We start from the raw sequence: 13,805 nt of genomic DNA on the forward strand, positions 1-13,805 counted from the left end.
GCCACTCACGGGGCTCCCAGGTACCTGCCCAGCCTCACGCAGCCTCCCTGGCCAGGACCTTGTACCCAATGCCCGATAAGGGCGGTTAATGATCAGCACTGGTGTCCCATGGCGTGGGACACCCCTGGAGTGACACCTGGACAGGGTCCTGCCTGCCCCACTGTCCCAGGCTGGCCAGAGCAGACACGTCCTGCACGCATGGTCCCAGACACCCAGCAGGGTCCTGCTCATGGGCTGGACAGCTTGGCCTGCACCAGCCTGAGGCAGGAGCTGGCACCGTTCTCTCCCTGGCATGAAAAGATACCAAATCTCCCTCCAGTTTGGTGCCAGCAGCCACAGTGGGCTTACCAAGGTCTCCCCACCCGTGGCCCTGGCTGGCAGTGCCTGGAGGAAGTGGTGAGAAAGAGCCTGGGACGGTTTGGACCCGGCTCCCCACAGCACCATCCTGCCCTGCTGGGGGACAAGGCAGACATAGGGAGGTGACAGGCAGGGAACAGAAGCAGGGCAGGAGGGCTCAGTCCAGGACGGCAAGCAGACCTAAAGAGCAGCCCAGTGGCAAACCTAGAGCTGATGCAAGGTGTGCAGGGTCTGGGATGTGAAATCCAGTGCCAGAGTCCAATGCTAGTGCTGGCACACGTTGTGCCCGGGCTGGTGCTGTGCCCAGTCCTCGTGCCCGTGCCTGGTGTGCAACGCCCAGCACCCACTGCCTATGAGCAATGCCCAGGATACAGCAGCACCTGGTGCCACAGGCTCCATGGTGCCAGGACGCTGTGCCTGCCGTGCCACGCCAGTGCTGGCTGCTTTGTGCATAGCTCCACCAGGCACAACACCTGGCACCCAGTACCTGCTACATGGCACTGGGCACCGCTGGTGCCATTTCCAGCACCCAGCACCCGCTGTCTGCTCTGTGATGCTGCTGAGCAGTCACCACTGTCCAGTACCCGGTGTACGGCTCGCGGTGCCCAGTGTGCCGTACCGAGTACGTAGCACGCTGCAGCCGGTCTCCACGGCCCGGTGGAAGGTGTGCCGCAGCCGGCGCACGGCGCACGGTACGGACTGCCCCGTGTCCGGTCCCCGCTGAGCAGCAGCCGGTACCCCGCATCCAGAGCGCAGCACTCGGGGCCAGTACCCGTTGCGCAACGCAGCGGGTGCGCGATTCTCCTTCCCGGTGCGCGGTACCCGGTGCGCGATGCTCGGTCCCCGGTGCCCGTGCCCGGTCGCCGCCCCCGCGCCGCCCCCCGCACCGCCCCCGGTGCCGCCCCCCACCACCCTCGGTGCCTCCCCGCCCCGCCCCGTCCCGTGCGCTGCCGACGGAGCATGGCGGGCCCGAGCGGCGGGGCCCGGTGGCCGCTGCTGCCGCTGCTCCTGCGCCCCCGCCCGCCGCCGCCGCGCAGCAGCCCGGGACCGCCGCGCAGGACCGGGGGCTCGGCGGCAGCGGCGGCGGGGCCGGCGCGGCTGAAGGGACCGGAGGAGCTACCGGGGCCGGGGCTGCTCCGTACTTTCGTCTGGCTGTTCCTGCGGGGCTACCTGCTGCACACGCACCGGCTGCAGGTGCGCCGGGGCAGCCCGGCCCGGGGCTGCGGGCGTGCGGGGCTCGGGCTGCGCGGGGGCCTGCGACCCTGCTCGGGGGCGTACGGGGGGAGGAGGGTTCGGAGGGGTGCGTGGGATGGAGGGGCTGCCGGGGGGGCTGCAGGGAGGGTGCTGGACCCGGGGGGCTTTGCAAGGGAGGGAGTGGTGCGGGCCGGGGACAAGGGGAGGTGCGCTCCGGGGAGGGGGTGAGCTGCCGACAAGTGACGGCAGGGAGTTGAGCGGGGGCGGCAGTGCAGGGGAGCAGAGGGGCTGGGCGGTGGGGGGCACCCGGCGCCGTAGGGTGATGCTGGGGCCAGCAGGCAGAGAGGGGCCAGCAGAACCGAGTGACCTCGGGAGGGTCCGGCCAGCCCAGGGCTGCTCCAGCATCCCCGAGTCGGCCGGGCAGCTGAGGGCAAAGGTTCGGGGGCATGTCACAGGGTCCTGGCATCCCTGGGCTCCTGGCTGTGACAGCTGGAGGGAGCAGCGGTTTTGGGTGCAGGTGACTGAGCAGGATTTTGGGCAGATGATACCAAGACAGGGGAGGGGTAGGCAGAGGTATTTGTTTTCTTCTATCAACACTTCCTCATACGTCGGATGAAGCAAGCAATGGGCTTGGCTGGCTGCAAGCCAGGCGACATCTTCCAGCGCCCTGGAGCTCTGAGAGCCCGAGAAGCGTGCGGGATCAGGCCTCCCTGGCACTCCAGAGCACCAGGCACTGCTGGTTGGAGAAGGGGCTGTCTCAGGACAGTGGGATTTTGGGGTGTAGGCACTGGAGATCCCTCCTGCCCTTGGGACACAGCCCGGCTTTGCAGAAAGATGCCCACATTCTCTGGAGGTGCCTTTCCCCAGATCCAGGCAGCTCTAGCTCCTCACAGCCCAGCTCTCCAAGGCCTGCACTGTGTCAGGACCTGGCTGCCAGCAGATGCTGGTGGGCAGGCTCCAAGCCGGGGCACAGCTGCCCCATGCCCACAAGCTGCCTGCATACCGGGGCAGCCATCCCTCCCCCTCCTCCTGCCACCATGCACGAGGAACGAGGAACGTCTCCCCGTGGTGACGAATCCAGCTGAATCCAGGCACAGGCTGCGATGCAGACAGTCACCAAGGGAGATTGTACCACGTGCATCCCTGCAGCCACGGGGAATGGGGACCAGGGCTTGCCTGCCAAGTCCCCTGCATCCCCCCCATGCTTGGCCATGCTCTGCAGGGGCTCTGGCAGTGCCTGGGTGGGATGGAAAGTGGCCTTTGGACATGGCCCTGTGCAGATCCACTTGGAAAGGGCTGCCCAGCTGTCCCCAAGGGATGCACTTGGAGGTCACGGTGCTCCCGGCCAGGGCAGCAGGCATGGCACCTGTGGCTGGAGACAAGGAGAAGGCACCTGCAGCCAGCAGAGCCCAGAGCAGGGCTGATGTTGGTGAACATCCCCTAGCTGGCTGGTGAGCCTGTGGCCCCAGGGCCATGCCCTGGACGTGACAGCCTGTTCTGGGTGCAGCCCGGTCATGCCCTAGCCTGGTGCTACCCTTCCACTGCTGATCATTAACCACCCTTACTGGGTGGTGAGTTCAAGGACCCACTCAGCAACTGTTGTCTCCAGATTAAGCAGAGCTGGGGCCGTGCTGGAAGCAGCAGGACTTAGTCCTACTGGTGGTTGCTGCAATGGTCCTGCATCTCAGCACACTCCTGTGCTTGGCAGTTGTCTCTGTCCCTGCTGTCCCTTCTTGGTCATCCGTCCCCAGAAGACCCACCAGGCTGTCTCTGCATCTCTGGGGTGGGTGAAGGATGTGCCAGTCTGTGCTGAGGGGTCAGTGCCTGGTGTACTTAATGCTGGGAGAGGAAATGAGCGTGGAGACACCTGCCCAGGCCATCTGCAGAGCACTTCAAGGATACTGCCAGCTTGGGGCTGTCAGAGACAGGTGCATGAGCTGAGGTGTTGCTGAGGGGTCCATGGGATGGGTGCAGATAGGCAAATTCAGGGCTGGAGCAGGGAGGATCTGACCCAGCTCGTCCCATTGACCCTGCCATGCTTTGTGCATCACAGGTGATATCCCGACGCCTCTATGGACCTATCTGGAAGTCAACCTTCGGACATTATAGGAACATCAACATTGGGAGCCCAGTGGTGCTGGAGCAGCTGCTGCGGCAGGAGGGCAAGTACCCCATGCGGAGCGACATGGCGCTGTGGAAGGAGCACCGGGACACTCGGCGCCTGCCCTACGGACCCTTCACCGAGTGAGTCCCGCCCTGGCTGCGCCCTCTGGGCCAGCAAACATCTCCTGCCCCGTCCCTAGGTGCAGGGCCCAGGTGCCAGTTGGCATTACTCCCACTCCTGTAAGCTGTCTGTCCCCACCAAGTAGAAGAGCACGGCCATGGCGGGTGGAATGACCCCTGGGATGGCTCCAGCCTGGGGTGGGGAGTGTGTGCACAGGGACTGGGGAACTGCTGCCAGCAATGCCCCCTGCCCATCCGTGTCCTCGGCGCTGAACCTTGTCCCCATCCAGGGAAGGGGAGCGCTGGTACCGCCTGCGCCAGGTCCTCAACAAGCGGCTGCTGAAGCCCTCGGAGGCGCTGCTGTACGCGGATGCCATCGGGGAGGTGGTGTCAGACCTGATGGTGCGCCTGCGGGAGGAGCGGAGCCGCAGCCCCTCGGGGGTGCTGGTGGGGGACGTGGCCAACCTGCTCTACCGCTTTGCCCTGGAAGGTAGGGGTGTCCTCTCCCTCACCCCTGCCCTGTCCCACCATTCCCATTCCTCCAGAGGTCTGGATGCTGTTTGTCCCCTACAGGCATCTCTTACATCCTCTTCGAGACCCGCATCGGGTGCCTCAAGCAGCAGGTCCCTGCTGAGACCCAGCACTTCATTGACTCCATCAACCTCATGTTCAAGAACTCCATCTTTGCCACTGTCCTGCCCCGATGGAGCCGCAAGGTGCTGCCCTTCTGGGACCGTTACCTGGACAGCTGGGACACCATCTTCGCCTTTGGTGAGCAGTGACGGTGGGGGTCCAGTGTGGTGGCACTGGACTCTCTAAGGACTCTCAACAGCAGGGCAGTCCCTGGCCAAATCTCTTTTTGGCAGCCGTCGCTCTGTCAGCTCTGGTTCCTACTCTCTGTCCCTGCAGGCAAGAAACTGATTGACCGAAAGATGGAGGAGCTGGAGGGGCAGGTGGAGCATGGCACGGAGGTGTCTGGCTACCTGAGCTACCTGCTGGCCAGTGGCAGACTCAGCCTGGATGAGGTCTATGGCAGCGTGGCCGAGTTGCTGCTGGCTGGTGTGGACACGGTGAGGGCCAGGCAGTTGCTGTCAGGGGATCCTTGCTGTGCTCCATGCTCAAGGGAACCCATGGAGCCATGCTCCATCCAGCCCTTGCGAGCTCTGGCCCAGTTGGGGCTGATGCTCCACAGGGGCAAACCCTCAGGGATTGGTCAGTACAGACCCTGTCCTCTGCTCCCTGCCTCCCTCTCCCCTGTGCTTGCTGCCTCTCACCCCTGACTTTTCTGCATATCAGAGCAGGGGCTTTCTGGTGCCGTACTCATGCTGTGCTTGGCACAAGGCTGCTCAGGTACTGGCCCCAGTTAATCCCTTCACTCCCCCTGGTGCTCCACTCCCCAGACCTCCAACACGCTGTCCTGGGCTTTGTACCACCTCTCCCGGGACCCAGACATCCAGGAGACCCTGTACCAGGAGCTGAAAGCTGTTGTGCCTCCCGACCGGTTTCCTGCTGCTGAGGATATCCCCAAGTTGCCGATGCTTCGGGCCATTATCAAGGAGACTCTGAGGTAAATCCCAGCCTTGTCCCTGCCCTGAGGTCCTGGTCACCAGCCCCTTCTCCAGGGGGGATGCACCAACCAGGCAGGATGCAAGGCTGGATTTCAGTCCCTCTGGACTGCAAATATCCACCTCCCCCCCGGGGACCTGCTGAGCCTTGTCCTGCCTGTGTCTCATCTTGCCCTTTCTGGGATCTCCAGATGAGTTCTGCTCCCCCACTAAATCTCTCCATATCCCAGAGTCTACCCTGTGGTGCCCACCAACGCCAGGGTCTTCTACGAGAAGGACATTGTCATCGGAGACTACCTCTTCCCCAAGAATGTGAGTGGGGGCCGTGCTGTGGGGACCCCCTCTGCACTCAGTGGGGTCATTAAACCCCAATTCCTGCCTGCAGACCCTCTTTGTCCTGGCGCACTACGCGATGTCCCATGATGAGACCTACTTCCCTGAGCCCGAGCGGTTCCTGCCCCAGCGCTGGCTCCGGGGACACGGCTCCCCTCACCACCCCTTCAGCTCCATCCCCTTCGGCTACGGGGTCCGTGCCTGTGTCGGGCGCCGCATCGCTGAGCTGGAGATGCACCTGGCCCTTGCCAGGGTAAGTAGGGATCCCTTCACTTCGGGATCTTGCCATGAGCTGGGATGGGCGTCCCAGGGAGTCCCCGAGGCACTGCCAACCCCCCTTCTCCCCACAGATGATCCAGGCATTTGAGGTGCGGCCGGACCCCCGTGGCGTAGAAGTGACGTCTGTGTCCCGCATTGTCCTGGTGGCTGACAAGCCCATCAACCTGGAATTCATCGCTCGCCCGGGAGCCCCCTGACTGCACATCCACCCCCACCCTGGGTGCCAAGTGGAGATCCCCCTTACTGCCCCACAAGGAGGACAGGAAGGCAAACCCCTTCCCTGGCCAGCTTGGGCCAGGGGGCTCACAGCCCCACCGTGGGAAAGGTGGAGGGGATGAGAGATTGCCCCCAAATCACCCCTGGCCACAAGTAGCCCCTTGCCCAAAATCAGAAGGAGGCTTGGGGAACTGCTGTGCCTTTGACACACTGCAGGGGGGTTGTGTCCCCAGCATCCCATGCCCAGCTGGGCTGTGTCAGGAACCTGGAAGCTCCTTTGGGGCTGGGGGAAAGCAGGGAGGGGGCTTGCAGCCATTCGGTGTCTCCTTCGTCCTGTCCTTGTGTAGCTGCGCGTGGATCTGTGCCTGGAGCCAGGACATCTGGGTCCTCTCTGAACAGCTGACCTTGGCCTCAGAAACTTCTCTGTGCCTCACTTCTCCCCTTGCCCCCAGAGGAGGGTTGAATGCTGGTGGTGTTTGGGGTTTGCGCCTTTCCCAAGGGACAGAGCCAGCCCTGGTCCTGGGAAAGCACAGCAATGACACATTCCTCGTGATGGGAGGAGGCCTGTCACCACCCAGCACTGGTATTGCATCCCCTGGCAGAGCCAGCCAGCTCAGGAGGAGTGTTTAGTTCCAGCCGTTATTGCACTGAGATGCTGATATGGGGTAACAGGAATGGCAGGGCTTGGTGCAGGCAAAGCAGGAGGAGAAAGATCAGCTCAGCATCCCCTACCCCCAAGGCAGGACCATTGCAAGGCTCACAGCTGGTAGCTGCCACCGGCAGGGCATGCATTGCCATTTGCCCAGAGGCCTCGAGGGATGGGGCATGGGACATTTTTAACAGTGAACCCCTCATACTTTCCTTCTTCTTGGACTGAGGGAGGCAGCAGGCAGAAACCTTGCTGGTACCAAAGCTTCTGTCCCTCAGCGTATCCCCGAAGGGACCTGCACACCACCAAGATGATTAAGACTGCATGCCCTGTGTCCCCATCCCCTTGGTTCTACCCACATGTGCCAAGGTACTACTCTGCCAGTGCCCAACTTGCTGGCAAACAGCCAGTACTCCTTCCCCAGCCTGGTTCTCTCCAGAGGAGTCATGCTCAGCTTTACCCCAGAAAGGCAAGAGGCAGTTCTTGGATCAGGCTGTTTTGTTACAGCAAGGCTGAACAGACTAACAAATAAATAAATACCCCCTGCCCACCCCAAAACGTGCACAGGGTCTCCATGCAAGTGCCCATCCTGCTGCCAGCTCTGGCACAGGCTGTGCCTCTGCCAGAGAGCTCCAGCCCCGTGTGACCCTAAAATAAAAAAGCCTGTGTGTGCAGCTGAGCCTACGCTACCAGGCACCGAGCACAGACAGCGGGACTGTGTTCACTAGGAGGGAGCCACAACAGAAATGCTCAGATCCATCAGCAGGATGGCAGAGGGTGGCCAGGTCCTCTGGCGCTGTATGGGTCTCTGCCCAGCTGCAGGCATGTTGCAGCCCCTCAGCATAGTGCCCACTGAACATCACTGTGTGCTCACTGGCAGGAGGCACCCCTGGGTCCCGTTTTCAGTGTCTCTGCCTCTCCAAGACCGGCAGGATCTAGCCCTGGACTCAAGACGAGCCTGAGGACTGGGGTGAACAGGCATGTCCTCCCCACAGAGAGCCTTTGGGCCCAAGCCTCCTTCTCACAGGTCACGCAGGAGATCCCCAAGTCAGACAAGACAGTGGCATTTTCCTGGTGTCTTCAGAGTGAGGATCGGTCGATGCCTATGGGACAAGAGAGCGTGTGAGACATAACCCCCAATCAGTGCTGGACTGGCCACCCTGTGACATGGCCCCTCCAGCCCTCCCAGTGGACACTGGGGTCTTTCCTCCAGTCCTTGCTTGTATGCAAGCCCTGGGGTAGGAGGGAGAGAAGCTTGGCTGGCATGGGACATCTCAGTGGCCCCCTGCAGCTCCTGATACAGCCGCCCCTGTGGGCATCAGGGACAGGGTGAGCAAAGGCACTGTGATGGGAGGAAGGGGGCAAGGGGGATATCCTGTTTGTGGCTAACACACACCATTCCCAGTCCCCTTCTGTGCAGAGCAGCTGGGCACTGCTGGGGGAACTGGTAGGCACAGGCCTGTCCCAACCCGTTGCCCACCACCTCCCCAAAAAGCATAATTACCTTTGGGAAGCAGCTGGGAACTGGAGCCAGCTCCCTCCTCCTCATTTCACCCCTAAAGAGGTGCCACAGGTGGTGCCAGGACCATGCCCATCCATAGCCAGTGAGGATTCACCAGGCAGTGGGTGAGCAGAGCTGGCTGCAGGTGGCCAGGCAGTGTGGTTCCAGTGCCACCTGGGAGTGAGCCCTGTCTCTGGAACAGACAGTTCTGGGGCTGCTGCAAGTGGAGGGGTTGGGGGGCTCTGCCAGCTGGGGCCCATGGGCTGGCCACATTTTATTTATGGCTGGTGGTGGGCAGCAGGTCTGGGGTGTGTGAGTGGGGGTCTGTCTGCTCTGTGTCCCTTGGGAATGGCACTGGAGGTGCTCAGGTCTCAGGAGGTGAATGAGGCAAGATCAAAAATAGGCTTTTATCTTGGGGTGCATCACACCCCAAAACCCTCATCTAGCCCTAGGCCCAGGGACCTGCAAAACCTGCATTCCACACGCTGCCTGAATGGGGTTCTGGCGGAGTGTCTCCATGGAAGGTGCCCCATCCTTCCTCACAGTCACCAGGGATCCCCTGTGATCCTTGTGTACCCCTGGGACAAGCAGCATCTGGGTCCTGCTGTCCCCACCTGGGCACCCAGTACTGCCAGACCCCAGCCCCAGCCTCCTCCATCCCCCAGGACCACTTTGGATGGGGCAGAGGCAGAGGCAGGTGACCCAGCAGCAGGGAGGGGACAGGCACACAGCAATGCGGGGTGGCGCCTACCTGAAGTGGAGAGAAATTGAGGGTGCAAGTGGAGAGAGATGGAGCACCGTGGGCTAAGAGTTAAGAGCATCAATACCTGCAGGAGTGAGCACAAGGGCCTGCAGGATGTCAGAGAGGGAGACAATGCCCCGCGGGTAGCGGTTCTCATCCACCAGAACCAGGCGATGGACCTGTGGGTGCAGGCAGAGCATCAGGGGCAGGCTGGGCAGTTGGCAGCCATGGCTGGTACATGGCACCCTGGCCACTCACCTGCTCCTTGGCAATGCGGTCAATTATGTCCTCCATGGGTTCGTGGGGGTAGCAGGTGAGGACCCCCTCCAGGCAGACACTGCGCTGCCGCAGCGCCTCCCTCACACTGATGTCCAGGTTGTTGTAGGTCTTCTGGGCTGCCAGGTGCTGTGATAGATGTGTCCCCATTCAGTGCCCCAAGGTGTCATTGCACCCCATTGTGCCACCAGAGAGGGGACACCGAGCCCAGGAGATGCACAGAGCAAATGTGCACTGGCACGTGCATGACAATGCATGTGGGGCAGGTTGGCACGGGCACAGACAGGTATAAGCACCCCACCAGTGCATGCAAGGGGCCAAACTTGAGCCTGGGCATGCACACACGTAGGGTACTCACAATGACATCAAACCGCGAGTACAGGCCAACCACCTGCCCTGCAAAGAGAAACAGAGCAGGGGCTGCAGAAGGAGCCCTAGGGACCACCTGCCATGTTCCTCCCACACCCAAGGGGCAGCCCAAGGGCCAGGAGAGGGGTTTTGGGCAGGGATGGTGCTGGAGCTGCTAGCAGAGGGAGATGAGGATGTCACTTTTTCCCTCCCCAGGTACCAGCATCATTGATGACAGGCAAGGCGGAGACACGGCGATCCACAAAAATCTCCAGGGCAGTGTGGACTGGGGCAGACTCAGCCACGACGGCCAGATCACGGAAGGTGCCAATGCACAGTTCCTGCACTGTTTTCTTCAGGAAGCGTGGCTTGGGGATGGTAGAAGCCTTCAATGGGACAGGGCAGGGCTGGGCTGGCACCTGCATGTACCTTGACACCCTTGCCTGTGACACCAGCCATGAGTGTGCACAAACAGCCCCAGCACTCACAAAGATGTGGAGGAACTTGAGGATGCGCTTGTGCGTCAGGATGTGCAGGACATTGCCCGAGACAGGCTCAATGACAGGCAGGCGGTGGATCTTGTGCTTGATCAGGGAGTAGACAGCATCGAAGAGGCTGTGGGTGATGCGGACACCGTGGTGGGACAGGGCTGTGTTCAGGTGCACACACACCCCCACTCCAAGGGGTGTGCTCTCCCTCAGTGGACAGGCTCTCACCTATTGTCCGGAGAGATGTAGACCAGTGGCTTGAGGGAGCCCTGCAGGTACACCTCTGCCAAGGGAGAGAGCTATGAGAGGAGGTCCTCCAGCCCTCTCTTGCAGACCCACAATCCCAGAGCCCACCTCCATGCCCTGTGTGACAACATCAGCCCAGCCACCCACATGATTTTTACCTCTCCAGGTCTCAATCTTGTGCTCCTCCACCTCGTAGATCTGCACCTGGTGGCAGGGAAATGCCCTGGTCATGGTGGCTCCATGGGTGGCTGAGGGCACTCTGAGACACTGCCCCCTTCCTTGGGCATCGTGCCCCATCACCCAAACACAGGGATTACATTTTGGGGGCCAAGCAGGGGAGCAACAAGTAGATGCTGATATGGCCCGGAATCATCCCCTGGTCATTGTCTAGCGATTAAGAAGGGACCAGCAGTGGTGGGGACAGCCACTCCCTGTGCCATGCGTGTCCTGATCCCCCAAGCCCTCCTCGTGGCACTCACCAAAGGTGAGCGGTAGTAGCGGTGGAGGATGTTGATGAAGTCGGTGATGGTGAGCATCCCTGTGGAGACACGTGGGGCTGGCAGCGCTGCCTGTACCCGGCTCTGCCAGGCAGGGGGTGGGGCCAGGCATTGCTTCTGCCACTCACCCACAAAGCTCTGCGTCTTGCTGTCCCAGAGAGGGGCAGCACGAACCCCGTTGGCCACCAGTGCCAAAAAGGCTTTCTTGATCTGCTGGCAGAGTGCAGAGGGGTTCAGAGGATCCCAAGCCTGCTTCTTCACTGCCCATCCCCACTCATCCCCCAGGTTATCACCTCCAGGGAGATGTCAAAGACAACGAGCTTGCAGCTGGTGGGGATGGCATCATAGCAGCAGTGGCTCCTCAAAAAGTGCATATAGACCTCAGCATCAGGGGTCTGAAACTCGGTCTCTGGGCCCAGCCCCAGTATCTCATTTCCCAGTGTGAAGGTGACAGGTCTCCTGTATTCTTCCTCCTCCTCTTCCTCCTCCCTGGGGCATACAGCCTTTGGAAACCCTGCAGGCAAAGTCACCCCAGCCCCAGCCAGTAAGCTGAGCTTCTGGGTCTCAGCTGCTGGGTCTCAGCACCCTCCTGCCTGGGGGGAGCAGGGGATGCTGCCAACAGAGCCCCCCTGTTCCCTATTCCACAGGGGCAGCACATAGCAGTTCTCCAGCCTGGGGCAGACTCCAGCTGAGGAGAGGGGTATGGGCAGGGTGGGCAGAGGACCAATGCACTTGTCACATGGTAAGGCAGTCCCCCCTCCTACATACCTAGACTCTTCCTGCTACCCACCTTCCTCCTCAGGGCACGCAACAGCATCCAGCAGCGCCACCTGAGAGGGCACACAGTGAGCAGGGGTCAGCAGGAATCAACCCAGTTTTTTCCCCACCTGCCTGAACCCACCCAGTTGCTCTGGCCCACCCAAGCCAGGCAGAGAGAACTGTCTTTTCAGGGTGGGGATGTGGGCACCTCTCTTCAGCCCAGGACCCCCAGAGCCTGCAGTCTCCACGGCAGCTCCAGTCCAGGACACCCAGCTTGTTCTCCTGCTCTGGGGAGACAGCAGGGGTCTCCAGAGCAGGACAAGGCATGGATGGCAGGACCTCCTGCCTTCTCTCTCTGCTGTTGGAGCCAAGTATGTCCCACAGCGTCTCTGCACCCATCCTCTCCCAATCCCAAGGCGTAAATTCCGTTCTTGCTTCTTCCTGTGCAGAGAGCCTCGCCAACCCCATTGGCCCCTCCCGGGGACCAGGTCTATCCCAGGAAACCTATACTAACAAAGCAGCAGCCCGAGGAAGAAGGGAGTCCACAGGGTTGGATGGCTGACCCCATTCCCCCAGTCCCCAGGAGACCCTCTACAACACAGCAGCACATGCAGAGGGAAGAGCTACCCCAGCCACAAACCTTCCTGACAGAGCCAAAGTTTACGGGCTACCCTAAAATAATGAAGGCACAGAGAAGGGACCACTTCCTAAGGAGCCTAGAGCCAATATGGAGAAGGAAGAGACCCTGCACCACCTGCCCCAGCCGTTCCCAAGGGGCTTGGCACAGCTGGGACAAGGACGTCCTTGTCCCCAGGGCTACATGTCCGTGGGAAGGGGCCCGTCAGCCGCCCACATTCTCCCGCCCCTGGGGTGGCCTGTCCCCAGTCGGGGGTCTGTCGGGCCGCGCCCCCCACCCAGCCTTACGGTACCTGGGACGCGGCGGGGCCACGGAGCTGCTCCATGCTATCTGCGGGGCAGCGCTGCTATTCTGGGCCCGCGGCTGGCGTGGCCCTGGCAGATAGAGTGTCAGCGAGCAATGCCAGCCATGCCCCCACCGCCACCGCCGCGGGGGGGGGACACGGCCGACACCACCGAGCAGCGCCCGCAGCCACCGAGCAGCCTCGGGCTGAACCAGGTGGTGGCGGCCCCGGGGGCAGCGCGGGCCCCGGGGACCCGAGGGAGGGGGCGATGGAGGGATGGCTGTGGGCAGAGAGCGGAGGGACACCCCGCTCCGCGGACCCCGTCCTCCAGAAGCGGTGCTCCGCGCCGTCGGGACGCGGCGCTGCCTGCCCGGTGCTGCCCGGCCCCGTCGCGGTGGTGGGCACAGCGTTCCCCTCTCCACGGGGATGCTGGAGAATGGTTGGGTCCACCCATGGGCTGGGTGGATGCGGACCCTTTGTCCTCGGCGCTGCCCAACCCAGCCTGTCCCTGCCCGGATCCTGCTGCAGCTCACGGCCCGCGGCGACCCTGCTCCCGCAGCGGGGACAGCCCGACCTGTGGGGTAACCTCCTTCCTTGCCGCCGGGCTATCCCCTCCTGCTCGCCCTCTGCCCGCTCCCGCTCCGATTTCTATTTCTGGGAGGCTGTGGGCTGGCTGCAGGGTCGGTGGCTACAGGGCCAAAGGGACAGCTCCCTGGCTGCAGGGGACAGCTGGATACGAGCCCACGGCGGGGTACAAGGAGTTCCCTGGTGCTGCCTCACAGCAGGCAGGATGAGGAGGGATGAGCTCAGCGCTGGCTCACAGGGTGGTCCAAATCCCGCAGTGGTGCAGGGGCCCATGGGGCCAGACCCTTACAGCTGTGCTGTGCAGAGCAGCCTGGCTCCAGCCTGGCCATCGTGGGTGCTGGCAGCAGGGAAGGGAGCAGGCATCTCCACTTTCGGAGGCTATTTTCAGGTGCTGGAGAGAAGCCGAGGAGAGATGAGATTGTCACCAAGGAGACCAGAGAAACAGGGCCAGTACTGGGAAATGGTGGGCTGTGAGGAGAGGGGAGGGAAAGGCTCTCTTACAGGCCCAGGGCCCATACATCAGCACCTCCTCTGGGCTCCAAGAACCTGCCCATGCACCCAGCATTCACCTACCATACTGGGGGGGACAGAATCCTGAACCAGCAAGGGCCAGCTCTAAGCACCCAA

At 62.1% G+C, this 13,805-nt stretch overlaps 2 protein-coding genes across 3 annotated transcripts; one reads left to right on the top strand and one right to left on the bottom strand.

Annotated features, from left to right (window-relative positions):
* Positions 1-1,317: 1,317 nt before the first annotated feature.
* On the top strand, positions 1,318-6,585 carry LOC115905560 (sterol 26-hydroxylase, mitochondrial). Its single transcript, XM_030951929.1, has 9 exons — positions 1,318-1,551; positions 3,605-3,795; positions 4,065-4,264; positions 4,348-4,545; positions 4,684-4,844; positions 5,175-5,341; positions 5,570-5,651; positions 5,725-5,925; positions 6,023-6,585. Exons 1-9 carry the CDS (start codon positions 1,318-1,320, stop codon positions 6,146-6,148), a joined length of 1,560 nt encoding a protein of 519 aa, XP_030807789.1. The 3' UTR covers positions 6,149-6,585.
* A 2,482-nt stretch (positions 6,586-9,067) lies between these two features.
* On the bottom strand, positions 9,068-12,638 carry PRKAG3 (protein kinase AMP-activated non-catalytic subunit gamma 3). 2 transcript variants are annotated; one of them, XM_030951931.1, is made up of 12 exons: positions 12,603-12,638; positions 11,705-11,744; positions 11,208-11,428; positions 11,043-11,124; positions 10,897-10,955; positions 10,576-10,621; positions 10,400-10,454; positions 10,172-10,298; positions 9,904-10,069; positions 9,694-9,731; positions 9,318-9,464; positions 9,068-9,238 (listed from the first exon to the last, which is right to left on the bottom strand). In XM_030951931.1, exons 1-12 carry the CDS (start codon positions 12,633-12,635, stop codon positions 9,122-9,124), a joined length of 1,131 nt encoding a protein of 376 aa, XP_030807791.1. In that variant the 5' UTR covers positions 12,636-12,638; the 3' UTR covers positions 9,068-9,121. The 2 variants fall into 2 exon arrangements, with proteins under 2 accessions (XP_030807791.1, XP_030807792.1); XM_030951932.1 differs by having other exon boundaries at positions 9,122-9,238; positions 11,208-11,437; positions 11,702-11,744; positions 12,603-12,635.
* Between the last annotated feature and the right edge of the window lie 1,167 nt (positions 12,639-13,805).

The sequence above is a fragment of the Camarhynchus parvulus genome, chromosome 7 (genome assembly GCF_901933205.1).
Source record: "Camarhynchus parvulus chromosome 7, STF_HiC, whole genome shotgun sequence".
NCBI lineage: Eukaryota > Metazoa > Chordata > Aves > Passeriformes > Thraupidae > Camarhynchus > Camarhynchus parvulus.